We start from the raw sequence: 18,818 nt of genomic DNA on the forward strand, positions 1-18,818 counted from the left end.
TGTGGCCCTATCCAAAAGTTTCACAGATTCTCTGAGAGGTAGCACAGGGGAAACATCTGGGAGAAGGTAACGAGGGCAGTCACAAGAATAGACAAGTCTCTAGCTGAGAAGCACAGATAGCAGCGAGAGTAGGGACTTCAAGGAACTACACTTCCAACTCTCAATTACCTCTGCCTGTCTGTCACTGTGTCACCTTGTGATTGTCTCCTGCTGAAAAGTCCCTCTGGAAACGCTCAGAGATGGCAGCACCTCCCCAGAAAGTTCCCTCTGCTCTAGACCTGTGGGCTAGGAGCTCCCACACCCGGAACTGCTCACCTCCTAGCTTCGGCCCAGTTGTAGCTACATTCTCACAGCTGCATCCACTGTCCATCAAACAGCTTCCCAGTGACATCCCCAATTTTAGGCAATGTCTTCAGGTTACAAATAAACAGATATCAGACTCGGAAGAGAGATGGGAAAGAAGAGGATAGGTAAGATAGCCTAAAGACACACACATGCTGGTCCACTGCTTTAACCCAAAGCCTTGTTATCCTACCACTGCTCGCTCCAGTATGTTTTGGGCCCTTCCCTCTCACCCCTTTTCTGGGGCGATTCCTGGGTCAAACGGTCTCTCAAGATCTTCAGAGGCTGCCAAAAAGCAGAAAAGCATTCCCATATCTACATTAGGAAGTGGCTTGTTTCCTACACTGGTCTTTCACTCTAGCTCAGCCTTTTCAAACACTACAGTAAACCAGGCAGCAAGGAACAGATACATACTGCAAGGTACAAATGAAGACATGGGCATAACCAGACAACTAAAGGGGAAAGACACTTGATATTCATCAATACTACCTGCCAAAGTGCATGGTGCAGCCAAGAAGGTCCTTCCAAAGTGTTCAAACATTCCCGATGTTTGAACAGGACAGTTAACTTTGCTAACCTCAGGGGTGCGTGTGAGTGTGTGTGTGCACACATGTGTTGGTGGGGGTGTTCGACCTCTATACTTCTCTGGAGGAGGCTCAAGACTCATTCAATCTTCGCTGAATATAGAGATTAGCACCACCTCGGCTGCTCTTTATTTCACAGATGTTAGAGCCATCTACTGGTTCCTTACAGTTTTATCAAGTGGCTGCTCTGGACAGAAGAGGTGACAGGAAGGCAGTCTGCAAAACTTGATCAGCAACCAAGAGCACCACAGTATGCCTGATCCCAACTGCTGGGATATCCAAATGACAGGTTTGAGCCTGCCTCATTTCTCCCAGCATGACATAAAGGCAGAGAGAACAATGTCTCAGTGCTCTAGTGCCAGTGACTGGTCAGAGGAAGCTAACGAGCACAGTAGATACAGCATTAAAATTAAGCTCTTCTCCCAGCACTTGAGGTATGTTCTAGTTGGGAACAGGCAGCCTCACCTAAAATAGTAAGTTTGTGCCCAGCTAAGCTCTTGTCCTCAGGTAATGGGTAGGTGCATGACAGAAGTCTCATAGCTGTGCATGGCAACTTTTGAGCTGGGATCACGACAGCCATCTTTTCATACCTGAAGAACTAGAGAGAGCTCCAAAATACCCCATTCCCCACAGTCTCTGCAGCACGAGGTGACCAGGTACAGACTTTGGGAGTGAGAATTTTATCCATATTTTCAACATGGAAGTATATAGTACCACTGCATATTGCACAGTACTTTCATATCCAGTGTCTTTTATGACTAAAGCATATGCTAGGATCATTAATACAAGTAGCTGCAGCTTTAGAGTTAGGAACCTTAAAATTAGATTAAATGGATTAATCATTTAATTTTATATTTATTTTAGAAGACCTACAGCTCTGTCAAAAGCAACAGGTATCACAACAAAGCTGTGCAAGAATCAAAGATGGCATTCTGCTGTACTACTGCTGCCTCAACAACATTCCCAATCCTAAAATTGATCCAACAACTTAAGAGTATGGCTTCAGTAATTTGCAGTTTTCTTCCCAGCCATATCCCACCGCAGGAAGGACACGTGCACACACTCATCACCCCCAAAATGCTTCACATGAAGCCCACAAGCAGCAGCTCATAGAGATGGCTGTGGTGGAAGCATTACAGCGCTTCCTCTGTTCATCAGTTTTCTCCCCCACTAGCATGTTTTTGGAAAGGTGGAAAAAGGGTTCTGCTGCATTTCATTTGTTTTGCTACATTTACACAGAAATTCTTAAGGTCCAGGCTTAGGTCATAGTATGAAATTCACTTGTACCTACCTCAGGAATATTGTGTGAATCGTAGATGATTCAGGTTTCCTGCTGCATTTCTAGATAACGTATAAACACCTACAGCACTACCAACTGGTCAATTTACATATACTCCCCCTATTCACCCTCTGAAATTCACTTTTTTTTTTTTTTAACTGCCTCTGGTCCCAGTTGGGAACTATCATGAAATTTGTATCAGCTGTGACTCAATTTACTTCTATGACAGTGGTGCTTAGGGATTTCAGCTAATGTCAGAGATGCACAGACAAGTTGACAATGATGGGTTTCCATCTGGGATTTCCAAGGAGTAAAGCTGCAGCTTTTTTAATTCAGCAAGGGAGCTGGTCCTAAGTGTTGGGGCAACACCAGATGCTTGTGACAGCAAGTGATCAAAGCCCTCAGTGCTGAGAGAGCAGAGGCAGGGCTCTTGACACCATGATAATAAGTAGTTTGTTTTCTTATTTCCAGATCAAACCTCATGACTCTGTGCATGAGTTGTACAAAGTGTCAGAAAGCAAACTAGTTTTGCTTGACAAAATATTATGACCATTCAACTCTGATGTAATTAGCACAATGTTATGGTCCCTTAATCAGGTAATTCCAGTAGTGTTTAATCAATGGTACAAAGAGACTTTCTGAGGCAGAAATGGCAGCTTGGCACCCAACTGTGGTTGGCTTTTCCTGGCTAGATTCCTAACTGCCAAACAACTCCTCTGCAGTCTGCTTTTCTTATCCCACCCCGAAGTGCTATGATAGAGATATCTGCAGTGTTTGGGCAGGCACTGTCAGATGGAGAATTTAAAAACCTGGCAAAGATACGTCTCACTGTTTAATAATCTGTGCGACTTACATTTTAATTCTGAGAAAGTGTCAGTCATTGGAAATGAAGCAGACACGATACTTCATGCACATTCCTCGTGAAAATACACCATACTTGTTAAGATGATTTATTTAAAGTACAGGAAACTTCTACCTCGAGAGGCTCATTTAGTTGCTTTAGTGCCTAATTAGCAACTTGAGAGGAACCTCACAATACCCACCATAGCGCTCTCCAGCAAACACAAGGCAGAAAGTCTGTTTCATCTGCAGAAACCTAATTCAAGAGTGTGATAGATATGACATCATCCTAGGTGAGACAGCGTTCTCACGAGAGAACACAATGTTTCTACATCAAGCACACTATCATTTCCATTAGTGATCTTTTCTTCACTAAAAAGCTGACCACTGCCTTTAAACAGCACCCTGGTTATTTGCTCAGGGAGAAAAACAAACCAGAATACGAAAAGCACATGAAAGAATTAACTCTAAAGCAGATTTCTGCTCAGACATGGATGCAGCATTCTACATAAATAGGTTAGAACGCTTATCACATAGTTTCCATACTCAATAAACCACAGCTTAATTCTCTCATAATTCATGTCCAACTAAGACTAGTGTACACACCAGGAGACGAGATGCGCCGTTTCCAGCCCACACAGTCTAAGCCTGTTGGAGTGCTCTGGGAAAATGGATGCAGTTTCAGCGGTAGGATGTCAAAGGCAACAGCAGACGTGATGGATGGACTTATTCCAGCCTGCAACAAGAGAGGGAAAACAAAGACAACAAACATTAAACTTAGATGCCCTGTAGGACAAAATATAGCATTCATCACAGAGCACCTCTTTCCACCTCTGATGCCTGCTCATGTAAGTAAGTAGTACATTAGTAGACACATCTGGATGATTATGGCTAGAGAGGTTAGAAAACAGCGAGAAGGCAGGGAAAACTGCAAGGTAATAAGAACAGCAGAAGTGGATAACCAGGTACTGGACTCACACTTCACGTACTACCACACATACACTTCATAGGAAGGAATGAAACTTTCTGTGAATGTATCTAGTGGAAGGGGGAGGCATATCACCCCAACAAGTCATCCCCTCAGCTACAGAACTGTTTCCTACAACTTTATGACTAATAAATCCTGTTCTGGTATTTAACATGTAAATAAAGCTTTTCCCGTCAGAGATTTATTGGTACTAGTCCCCAACCATCTAGGATGTGGATAACACAACATTCTTCTCTTCAGTTAAAGGTACAAATAGGGTCTCTCGCTCTCTCCTCTACCTGGCTGACTGAGTTTTACAAAACTTACAGAACTTTATGAAACTTTGAAAACTCTATACCATTTTATACATATAAAATTTATACATTTTATACTCTATACCAAACTTTTGCTGGTTTAAGGGGGAAAACATAGATACATACACACAGCTCACGACATTTAATGCCTCAGTAAGTCAGGCTTAAAATAAACAACAATATGGGATTTTTTTGTTTAAGAAATCGCAATCATACAAACAGTTGTCATAAAGATACTCCATCCACCCACAGACTAACCCACTCTCTCATGCAGACATTCACTTAAAGTTTAAAAAAAAAATTAATTTATCAACAAAATCCAAAATGTAAACAAGGTTGTTCTGTTCTGTATCAAAACCAGTATTTTCTGCCGATCTTGCCACACCAACAAACTTTCAATGTTTTCTGTCTCCTCTCATCCACCCTGAAACAGAAATAATGTCTGCTTGATGTAGGGATATGAGACCAACATTCCCCTGCTACTTCATCAGGGAATCACAAGATACTGGGCAAGATATTACAAGAATATAGATCATCTGACAATGAGCAATACAGATTGTAGTCAAAGTCACTGAAACTTGTAGTACTTAATGCATAATACAGATATGCTTTTATTCCTTTTTCCTTCTCTCTCTTTTCTCCCCCATACTCCCTATGGCTGGCACACAGAGAAAATATCAGTGGCTGCAGGCTACTGGGAGATCAGCTGGTCAGTAAGCATTGGTCCCATGGGCATAGCCATTTTTCATCTCTGTATCGCTACTGCCCCTTCCTTTTGCTGCTGTGACATTCAATTAAAACATATCCATCCTTCACTGAATGAAGAGTTTGGTATATTGAGGTCCAGTAGTTTATCTAGGATCTTTTCTTCTCCCTACCAGCCCACACTATGTCCCATAAGCATAAAGCCTGCTGACTAGCCTCAGTGCTGAAGCCTCTTCTTTAGAGGATGGCAATTAGTCAAAACATCCTTCCAAAACTAAACAGCAACCTAAGCCCACTGAATAGCCACACACTACCCAAGCAGCTGAGAGTGCTGCTGCTCTGTGCCTGGTTTGCTTTGTTCTTCCTGGACTTTCTTTCCTAAAAGAGAACACAGCCAATACTTTGGCGCAAATCACCATCTCCTGAGGGATAGCATGAACCCTGTTCAAATTAACCTGAGCAGTGCCTGTTTTTCTAGAAAAATCACAGCAAAGCCCCAGTGGGAGCACATGCTCTTCCAGTGACAATGAAATCAAGCAAAACAGGCAACTTACTGGGCTACAGCTCTGAAAATGCCAAGGGTAAAGTCTAGGTTATTTACATGAAAGGTGATAGAAAGTATTATTGTTCTGTTCAAGACTAGGCAGCAGAATACTGCCTTAGGGCTGTTGCAATAAAAACTTCAGGCTTCATTCTCATTAATCCCCAGGACATCAGAGCAAATTTCAGGTACAGGCATCATTTGATTTCTATAGCACGGGAGCCAGGCCTGTACAACCCAAAGTCAGAAGAAGCATTTTCAGAGATGTCAGTAATATGTGGGCAGGGTTTTCCCCAACCTACAAGGGAGGGGAGGGGAAATGAAGGACCAGAGCATAGTAAAGACCTTGTCTTCTACATTTTCTGCTATAGGTTCCAGAGGGTTCTTTCTATGCTCTTATGCACAGCAGTTTAGTCCCTGGGAGAGGCATTTACCCCTGTTGTGTGTCTGTGCCTTGTCAGGTGCACAACAGGGGGAGACTTGTCTCATTCAATCCCCTTGCCAAAGTGTGTTCATTACCCTCTTGAAGTGTATCTGAGGTGCCCACAGTGCTCATAACCATGGTAGCACACAGCAAAACTTAATTTTCTCTTATTTCAGATGGGGTAAAATCAGATTTCCAGGAGTCATATTCAGGGCAATCAGCTAAAGGTCTATTTTTCCACTGCTTCTCATTTCTCTTTCAAAATAAAAAAGAGAGCGCTTTTTCTGCACTATACCCCCTCTGGGTATAGTCCCCTGATGGGCCTTTTAGGAATCTCTCTAATTTGGCAGTGCAGAAATGGTGCTCTAACAAATGCACGTAGAAGCCATGTCCGTGCTTCTATTGCTGTGCACTGCAGAGGCATCGAGCTTAACAGTCAGGTTTTAACTCTTTGTCAAAATAGGAAGGAGCAGGATGGGAGCAGACAAGCAGTTCAGAGACATCACTACAACAATTTTTGCCAAAATAATTCCCAAAACAGAGCCCGTTGCCATTACAGCATTATATGTATCAGTGGTTTGGGGCATTGTCTCTGCTCCAGCTAGGGAATTTATACTGCATTAAAAATAAGTAAGAGGACCCCAGGCTATACCATGAAACCCATCACCCATGTGAAGGGCAAAGCCTATGGCCAAGCAAAAGAAAATAGATTCATCCACAGCCATGTGAGTTTCTCCCACTTCGGGGGGTGCTACCTTCAAAGGCTTGCCACAACCAGTTAAACGTTAACACTTTAAGGTACAAGATCAGAAGCTGCTCAGCTTGTTATAGGTGGCATTTCATTATAAGGGACAGCTGAGTCAAGCTTTGAGTTTGTCTGGGAATTTACAATGACTGTTCCCATTTAAAGCAGATGAGCAGCTTACTGGACCTAAGCAAAACAAAGACCAGTATATAGAATTGTTTAGGACTGGTATTTCAAGGGGTTATTTTTTTTAGTTTAAAGGTAGTTTCCCAACTATTTGTCCATCTCCCTCTGAATCCCAACTGCCAGCCTTCAGTATAGCTTCTTATTACCACTATACACATTTGTGTACATTGATCTGAATGATAGAGTAGTATCAGAAATCAGCACTTGAAAAATCAAGAATTCTGCCCTGGTCTGACCTATTAAGTTGTTTCCACAATATTGCAGCATTACATCACCTTGCATGCTGACCCGATCTTGACTTAACACAATACGACTTGTCATAACTGAAGCCACATATCCCAAGGCAGCCATGTGTCAGAAAACATCAGACTTGCAATTTCAAATCTCCAAAGCCCCATACAGTTGCCTTATTCCAGTCACAAAACCACAATAGACAATGAACATCTTACAAAGCTTCTTTTGTGATAATTTATTTCTCCTTATAAAAAGGGATTTAGCATCCTTCTAAAACTGCCCTCAAACACTGCAGCTTGTGACAGCGCTCCCACCACACTTGGGAGTATGAATAAGCCAGCATTATTACAGGAATAGAGCATTGCAAAGACAGAATAAAACCCAATAGGAAAAAGAAGCTACGTGATGACTATTACAAATAAAAAATACAGGCCAAGAAATGCAGTTATATGGGCATACAGGAAATAGCCCTTGAATCCCAACAGCTCTCTCAATAAAACTTAGCATTGTACTCTCTTGGCCTGCCTACAAAAATAAAAAGTGTCAATAACCTACACAACACACTTAAATCAACAGAACCGTAAAAAAACCAAATCTACCTACATGCTACTAAATGTCGTCTACTTTCCTCTACTACCCAAAGAAGAATGAACCAGAAAACTAACTCAGGCCCATAAGCCCCACAGGCAGGTGCTGTTAAGTGAGGGTACCTCAATGGGCACAGGGGCAGCTGCAAATCATTACACAGCTGATCACAATTTAGAGGTAAGTTTGCACCAGAAAACAAGGGTGGAAATGCTTAAAGGGGACGCTCTTTTCTAGCAGCACCAAAATGTGCAGTCCATCAGCAAACCAGACAGCATTCAAGCCGTGTAATCTGATGGCTCTAGGGGAAGCTATTGAGGTAACTGGTCGCTCCTCTTAGAAGCACTAATGGTCTCGGTGCTGGCCAACATACCCTGCAGCATGGGCTAGATTTCCATCACTATCCATGCTCATCAAGGAATTGTAAGAAACATTTTTAGCATGTTTTACTGGCTTCTGTTTATCACTGAGCCTACGTAAGCAAAGGATTTGTCTTCCCTAGCTTGTTTCATGCCCGTACAGCACTAAGCACTCAGAACTCCAAACAAGGTAGAAAAGTAACACAATTAATTTCTTTTAAAATTTTTTTAATCTTAACATACACATGCCTCAGGAGCATTACTCATTGTCTTCAACACATAGGTAGTAGTGGGGCTAAGCCAAGGAAGCATCCTTACTGAACTGAGAGTAGGCAACACATCACAGAATCATACCCAGCACTCAGCTGGCAACATTTTGTTTTGAAGAGTCCTACAAATACAAAATAGCACAGATTTTTAGCCCCTTTTCTTGAGGAGGGGAGAACAGTGGGCAATTTTTCAGAAACCCCGTTTCTGGAATTGGCCTGGCTTTCTGTCCCAGGTGTCCGTCGGCTTCAATGGGAGGCTCTCCCAGGCAGACAGGTATGAGGCAGCAGGTTTACTACCGGCAAGCCATAGTGGACAAGCTGAGCTGTGTCAGGTGAATGTTTCCCCCTCGCCATCCACAGAACTATTTGTGCACAGAAGTTCAAGCATATACTGAAGTGGTGGCAGGACTGGGGCCTCAGCTCCCCTCAAACATTGTCGTTTTGATGCAAGAGCAACCAGAAACAGGCAACCAGGACAACAGAGAGAAAGGGAAACAAATGCAGATAACAGACCAAAACAGAAAACCCTGAGGAAAGCTTTTACTTGAATATCTGCTACTTGATTTCAAGCTTGCTGAGAAGCTTCCTCCATATTATCATCAGAAGCTGCATGGAGTGTCCCTCTATCTCATGTGCTTTTTCCCCAGAAGTTCTTTTTTATGTATGAAGGCTAAATTTGGCTCTTGGATACAGATTCATTGCTCTCCCTGAAGGGAACAGACCTTAGCTCTGGATCCAAGAGCAACAGATGCCATCAGTGTGAGTCACAACAGCCACAAAGTTTGTCACAAGCAATCATAATGCTGATCTAAAAGTCTCCCCCAGTGGAGAAGTGAATACTAATAGCTAAAACTCCAATGGCAATGTTCTCTTGAGCATTTCACAGCAGGAATTTGCCTCAGTAGGAAGTGTGGAGTTGGCCTCAGATACAAGGGAAGTCTAATTTAGAAGTCCCTTGTTAAAGTTATACAGTAATGCCACAGGGCATGGAAGGAGATTTCATCAGTTTAATTTATATTGATTTAAGGCAACTTTGATTTGCTCCCTGCCCTCCCTATCTTTCAGCTCACAGAGCAATCTGATGCTCTCACATCCTATTGTCCAACATGGCACGGGGCAAGAACTACTCACTTACAGTGACTAAAAAACCCACCACCTTTAGAGATCGTCACTTATGGACCAGTTAGTGTTTAATCAATCTCTGCAGACTACCAGGCCCAAAGAAAAGCAGACAGAACTTGTACCAGACAATGTGCAAGGACAGGAATATGATGACAGTAGACAGAAGCAGCCAGAGCAGAGAGGAAGACAGTGCCAGAGAATGAGGAGGACAGTGTACGGTTTCTTACTTTTAACTGGTCCTCTGGGAGGTGTCGCAATTGAATCCCTCTCTCTGGCTGTGTCTCCTTCTCTAGCTTCCTTTTTTGGTTCCTCTCCATCCAAACATCATCGAAGCTGAAGCACTTATAGAGGGGTTTGGGTCTCTTCCTCCTCCTCTCTGGAATCTCCTTGGCTTTTTCATCTGGAGCAAGGAAGGAGAGCCTCCAGGCTTTGCTTTCAAGGGTGGAGATAGGGTGTGGGGATGGTGGAACCTGAGGGGGCCTCCTTTTGCGATGGGGAACCCGTTTCTCATTTGGCCTCTTTTCAGGCGACGTTTGACATTGCTGTTTAGACTCCTGTTTTACAAACAGCAGGTGAAAACACAGGGTTTGTTGGCTGGAAATTTTGTTTGTTTCAAATCAGTTTGAACAGAAGATGGCAAAGCTCAGTTATCTAGCCCCAGAACTATTCAGAAGAAAATGCTTTCCCAAGAGTACTGGCTGGCTGAAACCAGCCTGTCTACTCACTCAGCCACAGGCTTAGGAGTACTGCACTCTGAAGCAGCGGCTCTGCTATCCTTTGCAAGTGTAATATACACTCCCTCTGCACAGGACAATGCCCTTTTCACCCTCATTCTAGATGGCATATTACAATAACATTACTACTGGGATTTAGGTCACTCTGTATAATATTATTTACAAAGACAGACAGTGTCTCTGAAAATAGAATAATGACCAGTCTTGTCTGTCTGTGCTTTTCCAACTGTACTTCAGTTACACAATGTGAAAAGGCTTCCTAGATGCCTGCAGGTCTGATATATTAAGCTCTGTGCTTCCTGATGTGCTCTTTACACTATCCATTTTATTCGCTTGATGTTGGGCCGAGAGCAAGGAATTGCACAGCTTTGCACTTCACTGTCATTTGCTTTTAACGAGTGGTTGCACAAAATTACAGCTTTTATACTGGAACAACTTGAAATCAAGCGTGCCCTAAGGCATCTAACTACTACTCCAGGTAGCATCAGTGTTAGAATCAATAATATTTAAGGTGGGAGATAACAACACTGAGGAATGAATGATCTCAGGAGTCTCTTTTCATGCCAAGAAAATGTTGTGTCCTGACAATAGTCTCTCCCCAGTTTCTCACAGTTCATTTGAAGAACCCAAATACAACAACCCTTAAACCACTGCAGGCACTCCCTATCTACTCTCAATTAACCAACAATCCCAGATCAATTCTTCTTTGCCACTGGTAAGAAATACCACAGTCTAGAAACACTTCTTATCTACTAAATGCTCTGAAAAAGGAAAGTGTATCCTGCTGGTATTCTGTGCCTAATCCCATTATATGGGAGAGGAGCGAGGAGGAGAACTTGCACAGATTCCAAACATGGGACATATTAGGACAGTTTGCTCTGCCTGCTGGGTAACACAATTATGTAAGTAAAATCATGCCACAAACAGATTAATTAAACATGTAATGAAGGCCCTGACACATGGGCAAGCTGGTAATTGTTCTGTCTTGCTGTTTTCAGCATAAAATCTTTGTCCTGGATGTAACTTGGAGTATGTTAACCATTAGCAGGTAATGAGAGAGGGGATGGTCTGTGCTCCATCAGGCTAAGAAGGGTTACTTACCAGTGTGGTAGCCAGAGGCGTCAGGGGCAAGCTGATCCGGTGCAGTTTGGTACAGCACTATAACACAGATAAAGCTGATACCACTGAAAAAATACGTGGCTGGGGGCTTGGGGAATATATACATATCCCCGCAGTAGAGGGCACACTGGGAAGTGAGCTCAAGGAACTCCACAGTTATGCATTTGTTTTGCAATAATGTCTTTCCTGATGTGGAACAGAAAAGGGCTTTTCTTCAAATCCACCATTAAACTTAATTTTATGACCTTTTTACTTAGCAACATACATAAGGAAGACCATCCTTAGTGTTTAGATGATAATTACGTTGGAAAGACTTAACACTGCAAATACACTTTGTCCAATGTCTCTGTTGTATTTTCAGAGATTCCTGAAAAAACAACTTCACTTACAAAATCCATGGTGCAGTTCTACTTCATTTCACAATGTCATGAAAATGGAAATAAATAAAAGCCCTATATGCTTTAATAGATTAGATGTTGTGTCCTGAAAGCTGGGATATTTACATTTATTTCTAGGCTCCAGCTGCATTTATCCAATTTCAGATATCATATTCTGCAGCCTGCAGAAGAATCAGGAAAATTAAACTGTTTTTATATGGCTTAGATACCATTTAAATTTTTCACGTTTTTCTTTAAATTATTTAATCTAGCAATCAATTTAAGTAATTATTTATTTGCTCCTAATGGTTACGTTATAGGATGTGGGCTTGCCTATTCAAGGCCTCACCTTTCCACTCTTTTCTAGATGCTCTTTTGGGTTACCACTTACAGGTCAATGATTTTATTCATCCTCTGAAGAGGCTTCATCTGTTGACAGTGTGTATAATCCAAGTATCTTGCATTTTCCTAGGCTAGTCTAACACTGCAGTCTCTTGTTTGGAATCTGGTGTCCAGTATTAAGTTTGTAAGTTAAGTTGATGCCCATGAAAACAGAAGATTTTTAAGTAAAGCTGAGCACAGAAGAGAATAAAGCAAATTCTCTTCCCCTTCTGCCCACAGCAATTCCAGTACCACAGCCCTCACCTCTCAAACTGCCACCCACATGCTTCTTTAGATTCCAGACAGCACTAGCGAAATAAAGCAAGCCATCAACCAAAAAACTTTCATTGGAAATATGTGAGGAGAGGTTGAGGGAACTTATTCATGCTGATAAGAGGGCAGTAAAGGCAATATAAGAACAGTCTGCAACAATTTTGCAGTTACATGGATGACGGATCCAAACTTTTCTCAGTAGTGCCAGACAATGCCACAACACAATGGCCAGAAATTGTAGCTTGGAAAGTTCTGGTTAGGCATTAGAAAAAAAGTTTTCCTCGGGAACATGTCTCCCAGAGAGGTGGTGAAATCTCCAGCACTGGAGGTTTTCAAGACTTGGTTAGACAAAGTCATGGTTTTGTCTATCTGGCGTTGCCACTAGTCCTGTCTGAAGAAGGAGGTGGGATTAGATGACTTCCCAAGGTCTGTTTCAACCAATCTTTTTTTGTTTCTATACAAAAAATAGGAAGTTTCTATTAAAAAAATAGGGAGAAAGGGTAGGCTGAGACCATTTTGGAGGGTATCTTAAAACTTTAATATAACCTGGGATGTGAGAGACAACAGGCAGCAACAGCAGCAAAAACTGTGAGGGCTCATTTGAGTTGAACACAACCAGCCCTCAGCTGCAGAATTGATCAAGCAGTTCCAGATTCATGAACTCTCTGAAAAATGTCTGCTTGGGTATGCAGAATCTCATACCCTGTCTCAAGTGCCACTTTTGAAAATCTGCTCAACAAAATTATTTTGCCCATTTCTTAATGTCAAAACTCATCATCAGCAACACTGAAAAAGTAGCATGATCAAGCCAGGTTCTGGGATCTCAGCTAACAGATCAATCTCAGTCACTCTGGTGGTTTGTGCTTAGCCACTGAAAGAGATTCCTAAGCTCTTAGCCACTTACAATTTGGGAAATCCTCTCTGGGATTAAAAGCCTATTGACAGGGGAAGTCTCTGCTTTTAAAGGCCTCAGCCAATCAAGAAGTCCTTATTGAAGATACAATCTTTTCTGTGAGATCCAGCCTATCACAAGGAAATCAATGTGTTACCAGGAGTAGAATACAATACAACATCAAAAGGAGACCCTGAGTCCATGGATTTTTTCTGTTTGCTGTAGAAAAGGCAGAAAAGGACTCCTAGTGGCAATCAAAGGGTAGTTATGGTGACTGCAAAAGACTCATGGTACTTTGAAAGACAGCTACTCATTGTCTAAAGAAAAAGATTTTACTTCTTAAAAAGTGACCGCTAGCAGTGGGAATTGATTTCTATGTTGCCTTTCACTTCGAGAAACTTATTTACTACACACCAGTTACATGGCTCGATTCTGCCTTAAGAGGGGTAAGACCCAGCTAAAAACTGGAGTTGGACACAGGGTGGCGTCTGTGTAATCTGTCTAAGGCATATTATGCATTAGCACTGTTATGATGACTCCATTCCTTTAGATTTTTGTGGTAAATGCTCCCTTAAAGAGTGCATCAATTCATATAGTCTTGAACAGAAACAGAAAGATTAAGTAGTGCTACCTATCTTAGACAAAGAAGAATATTTATGCATCCATCTAACCAATATGTTCACTACGCCATTAAAGAGTTTCACTGGAATTCCTAAACCATATTAAAACAAAAGACTCTGCAAAGCAAACCACCACCTGATCATTCCCAGACAACAACTCACCTCGTCTCGGAGCATGTCACTAATGGAAGAAGCTGTGTTTAAGCTGATCTGGGATTGACTGCTTATGCCACTGTCATCCCTCTGGTATTCGTTGTCCAACGACTGTACAGAAAGTAAGAGACTACCTCTGGGTTTCAGTGTCTTTGGTCTCTCAGGAGCCTCCAAATTGCTTTCAACTGCAGAGCTGTTCCCAAGAGAGATCATCGAAGTGGCACATATTCTTCCGGGATAACGGAAGCTCTTCTGTTGAGAAGTGGATCGTGGACTCTGCGGTTTAGGACTCATGGGCCTACAAGGCATGTCTTTACCATCAGAATTTGAGAGCTGGGGACATGATGGACTTGACTGACTAAATGGCAACTGCAAGTCAGTGGGGCTAAATGGAGATTTCATCCAGTATTCCTCTAGAGAAGTATTTAAACTGTTGCTCAAAGCCTCCTGTTGTTCATCACAGTCTGAACTCTGTGAGTATCTTATGCCCAAGTCATGGGACTGTATTCGTTTTCTCCACATACCTGCAGGTGAAGAGACATCAACAGGCTCCACAGAGGTGTCAAAATAGCTCGAGTCTGTTGAGGAGCCATTAGCTGTTTCTGTTTTAAAAAATGTGTGTCCATTGGAACTATCCTGTTGTTCTACTGTCATTGTTCTCATTACATGGCCGCTAGTTGCATTAAGACTCTCCTGTGTTGGTGATAAACTTGCTAAGACAGGCCTTTTTAGTCCATCTGCCTCCTTGCTTTTTAGAAAAGCTTTCCAGGTGCTCTGGCGAAGTTTGGCTTTCTCCTTTTCATTTTTCAGTGATACTCTTGAGCTTTGCTCAGTATTTTCCTTTTCTGGAGATTTGGATTCAAATAAGCTTGAGAGGGATTTGTGTGCCAAGGCCAACCTTGTCCTGAACTTCTTACCCTCAGGGTTTTTGTTTCTTTTGTATTCATTTTCAGGGAATGATTTTCTAATCCCAGAGTATTCCACAGGTTCACTGTCATTGTTTTCAGATGAACCTGAAACTTGCCGATCTGCATACTTGACAGCAGCCAGTGTGGGAGAAGTTGAATTTGTATCTACGTCTTCCATCAGTATCCGACCAGAGCCAGAAGCCTTCCTCAGGCTCATTCTGTTGAATAATCCTGCAGGTCTCTCATAGAATAAATCATCATCGTCAGAGTACTCAGAGGCATAGCTTTCCTTCCTGTGGAAGGCTGAACCAGATGAACAACTTTTGAAAGACTGTAAACTTTCAGTGTCTTCATCCTCTTTCCCAGCATCCAGTTCTTCCATCTTTGCCTTGCTGCCAAAGAAGCTGCTACTTCCCTGATTTTCTGCTGTGGCAGGCTTAGTTTTCCTGAAGGATGTCATTTTTGAGAATACTAAAAACCTGGAAGCTTTCCCGCTATTCCCATTCTTTGTTGGCTTTTGCACAGCTTTATAGAGACTGCTGTTACTTCCCAGGATGTGGAATGAGCTCTCATCCATCTCCTCGCTGTTAGTGCTGCAGGTACTTATATTATCTAGGCCCAGCATGCAAGTGTTACGGGTCTCCCTTTTCACAGAATAATTAAAGACATCAGACACATCTAGATTCAGCGTACTCTCTTTGCTAGGGCTAGCTGTGTCTTCTGCAGGAGAGCCCTCCTTTCCTTTGCTAGGAGAAGGTTCTTCACAAATACCTGTTTGTTCCTTTGAACCATTACAGCCTTCACTTCCTTGCCTGATTACTGCTTGTTCAGAGATGATGCTGGGCCCTTGAAGGTCAACATCAGCAGCATCTCCCTGACACAAATTGCTTACACTGCACGTTTCCAGTGTTACTGCACTAGTTATATATAAGCCTTCCTCTCTGCCTTGATGTGCTTTAAATTCCTCTTCCTTAGACACCAGGTCATCTCTTGTTTCAGCCTGTGACTTTCTGAACTGTTCTGTCTCTAATTCAAAACCAGTCTTTGTTCTGCATGGCTCTTTCTCAGAGATCATAACACCACTTCTGCTATGTGATTTTAAGAGCGCTTCTTCACATTGATCTGCTTGACTTTCTGCAATATGTGTATCATTGCCCAGTAGTACAGTAACACTCCTGAATTCCACTTTTGCACTTGTTACCGTGGAATTACTATCGGTGAATCCTAAGGATGAAACTGCATCTGTTTTCTCTCTTTTCTCTTGTGAAACTTCTGGTTTTTCTTCAGCTGTATCCCTACCGGGGAGTACCTCTGCACTACCAGGAATGGGCTGGGCGGACAGAATTTGTTCTTCACAGCTACAGCTTTCACTCAGAACTCTCTCTGGCTCATCATGAGCTTTGCTGACAGTATGAGGAGACATCAAATCCTTGCTCACTACATTTCTCAATGTTCCAGTTACCACTTCAGTAGGAAGGTTATCATTCAGTGTCTTGGACTGTAATCCTTTCTGCTCTACAGATACTATAATTAGGGCAGGCTTTAACTCCGGAGGAGTCATTAAATGTCTTCTCTGGCTCATGTAATCTGATCTGGGAGTCATTTCAACAGCAAAGACACTGTCTTCATCCTTTCCTTTATGAGTAGGATGTTCATTTGTTACTAGCTCAGAGTGACTCCTTAAGGCACCAGTTTTGCAACTTGTATTTTGCTGTATTGACTCTTTGTGCTCTGCCCCAGTGTTACTGCCACCTGGTTGCAACGTGGTTTCCAGGACTTTCCAGCCGAAGCCAAGGTTAGAAGAATCATCTACCCATCTTTCCCCTACCATGATCTCCATACCTGACAGTTCAGATTCAAGGCCATTCTCCTTCAAACTTTTCTGCTGTATTCTACCAGTGGAAACACAGTTTACAGAACAATCACAATCTCTGTTTTCCACAACAGCAGGAAAAGCTACATGACAAGCTGCTAGGTTCTCAGTGTCACCAATGCCAGATTCAACATCAATATCAGAAGGGAATCTGTCTGCTTCCAGATCTCTTTCAGCTTTGTACTGGTCACTTTTTATAAGTTCTTCAGCATTTATGATCACTGGCTCACAGTCCAGGGCAGATGAAGTCTCCTTTTGTTTCGGATTACACTCACAAGCATCAATCCATGTAGAAGATAAGCTATCAGCACATGTACCTACTGCTTCTGGGCTAAGGCCACACGTCTCTGATTTCGAGTGCAGATAATCAACGCACTGGGGAGAGCCTGCTGGTTGAGAAAACTGACATTCATTTGAGTCTATGTCAGTATTAAGAAGAGATCTTTTTATGCCAAATTTGCCCTCTATTTTTATTGCCTTTTCAGGGCTTACAGGTTGCCTTCCTAAGTTTTTCCAAGTGTATTCAAAATCCAGCCCTTGAAGATGTATTCTGGAACATGACCATCTAAATTTGTCTGCTGGATGAATATAGTTCCCCACATATTCTGTCTTGCTTTGAGCACTGATATTTTCAGGTACACTGTGCCATGTTTTACTTTCTGTGATCTCTGACCTTGTGAGTGGTGGCTGAGATTTTGGGTTGAAGCAGCTCTGGTAAAAGAATGAATCTGATGTCAACATGGTCTCTGTACTTCCATGTTTTATCCTTTTACTTGTAGTTTCCTCACTGTCAACTGAGTTCCTCCTGCTGCATTTTATACTGGACATAGAATCTAATTCACACTTATAGTCAGATGTCTTGGTGTAACTTTTACGGCTAGGTCCATTTGTTTCAAAATGAAGATTAGGCAAACTACAGCTTGATGCTGCATCTGACCGGAAGGAAAATTGCTGTACCTCAGGAAATATCAAACAACTTTCTGAGTTTGCTTTGAAACAAGCAATACTTAATACTGCAGGATGTTCCTTCTGTCTTGTAACATCATCTTCTGTAGGTTCTGAGTTGGTACAGGACTGCACTTTACTGCTTTCAAACTCTGCTTTATTTTGCAATACTGCTACAAACTTTCTATTTGTCTGCGATATAATGCCCTCTTCAGTGACTTGGTTCTCTGTGTTGGAAATATCACTAGTTGATGTTAGCTCTTCATCACCCAGTTCTTCACCTTCTGACTTCACAGTTTGTATGCAAACTTCAGTTTTGCTTGGTGCTGCTTTTATTTTGGAGGACACTTCTAACTGCACGTGCTGGGTAAATTCTGGTTGCCTTGAGCACTTAAGTTCATGGAGGGTTGTTTCTGCCTTTGCTGTAGGAAGACTACAGCACAGATTTTTTTTTTCAGTAAAAAGGCAGTTTGAATCCAAGCAAGTTTCCCCAGTTACATCACTGGAAACAGATTCTGTGTCTGATGCACTCTCATAAGGCTCAGTTTTTACATCTGACAAAGATCCACTCTGATGTGACAGGGTCTCAAAATAATCTTCATCTGTTTCTTGGCTGGATCCATGTATCTCCAGTTCTATCGTGCTCGAGGTAGAAGAACTCAGATCATCTTCAAACTCTCCTTCACTGATGTAGTTTTCAACTGGCTCTGGGGTCTATGAATAAACAGAAAAGAATGATTTAGCAATGATTTCCCACAGCAGCAGGGTAGCATGAATTATTATTAGAAAAGGGACTTAGGAACACAATTAATTTAATACACACTGATGTCTTTGGAAGTTTTACTTGATACTTTACTTATTGATGGACCTGAGGTCTTTCTATTTCTTACCTTTTGTTTCTGAATGTTTCTTAATTAATATTTTTTTCATTTTAATATGTAATTATGCAGAGGCCAAAATTTGACTTTTGGCCATATCTTTCATAGCCCAATACCAAGACACACTTCACATTCAAATAAGTCAAATGGAAATCATCCCTTGCCAATA

General features: G+C 42.1%; 1 protein-coding gene across 1 annotated transcript in view; it reads right to left on the reverse strand.

The window, feature by feature from the left end:
* The window catches only part of LOC127019864 (rho guanine nucleotide exchange factor 4-like), a 123,285-nt gene extending 108,837 nt beyond the window's left edge, over window positions 1-14,448 (reverse strand). The window contains exons 1-3 of the mRNA XM_050902107.1: window positions 14,055-14,448; window positions 9,724-10,050; window positions 3,652-3,781 (exon numbers count right to left, since the gene is read on the reverse strand). Coding sequence (XP_050758064.1) covers window positions 3,652-3,781; window positions 9,724-10,050; window positions 14,055-14,447 — 850 coding nt within the window. The 5' untranslated portion in view covers window position 14,448. The remainder of the gene's footprint in view (window positions 1-3,651; window positions 3,782-9,723; window positions 10,051-14,054) is intronic.
* Window positions 14,449-18,818: the final 4,370 nt, after the last annotated feature.

This window comes from Gymnogyps californianus, chromosome 10 (assembly GCF_018139145.2).
Source record: "Gymnogyps californianus isolate 813 chromosome 10, ASM1813914v2, whole genome shotgun sequence".
Taxonomy (NCBI): Eukaryota; Metazoa; Chordata; class Aves; order Accipitriformes; family Cathartidae; genus Gymnogyps; species Gymnogyps californianus.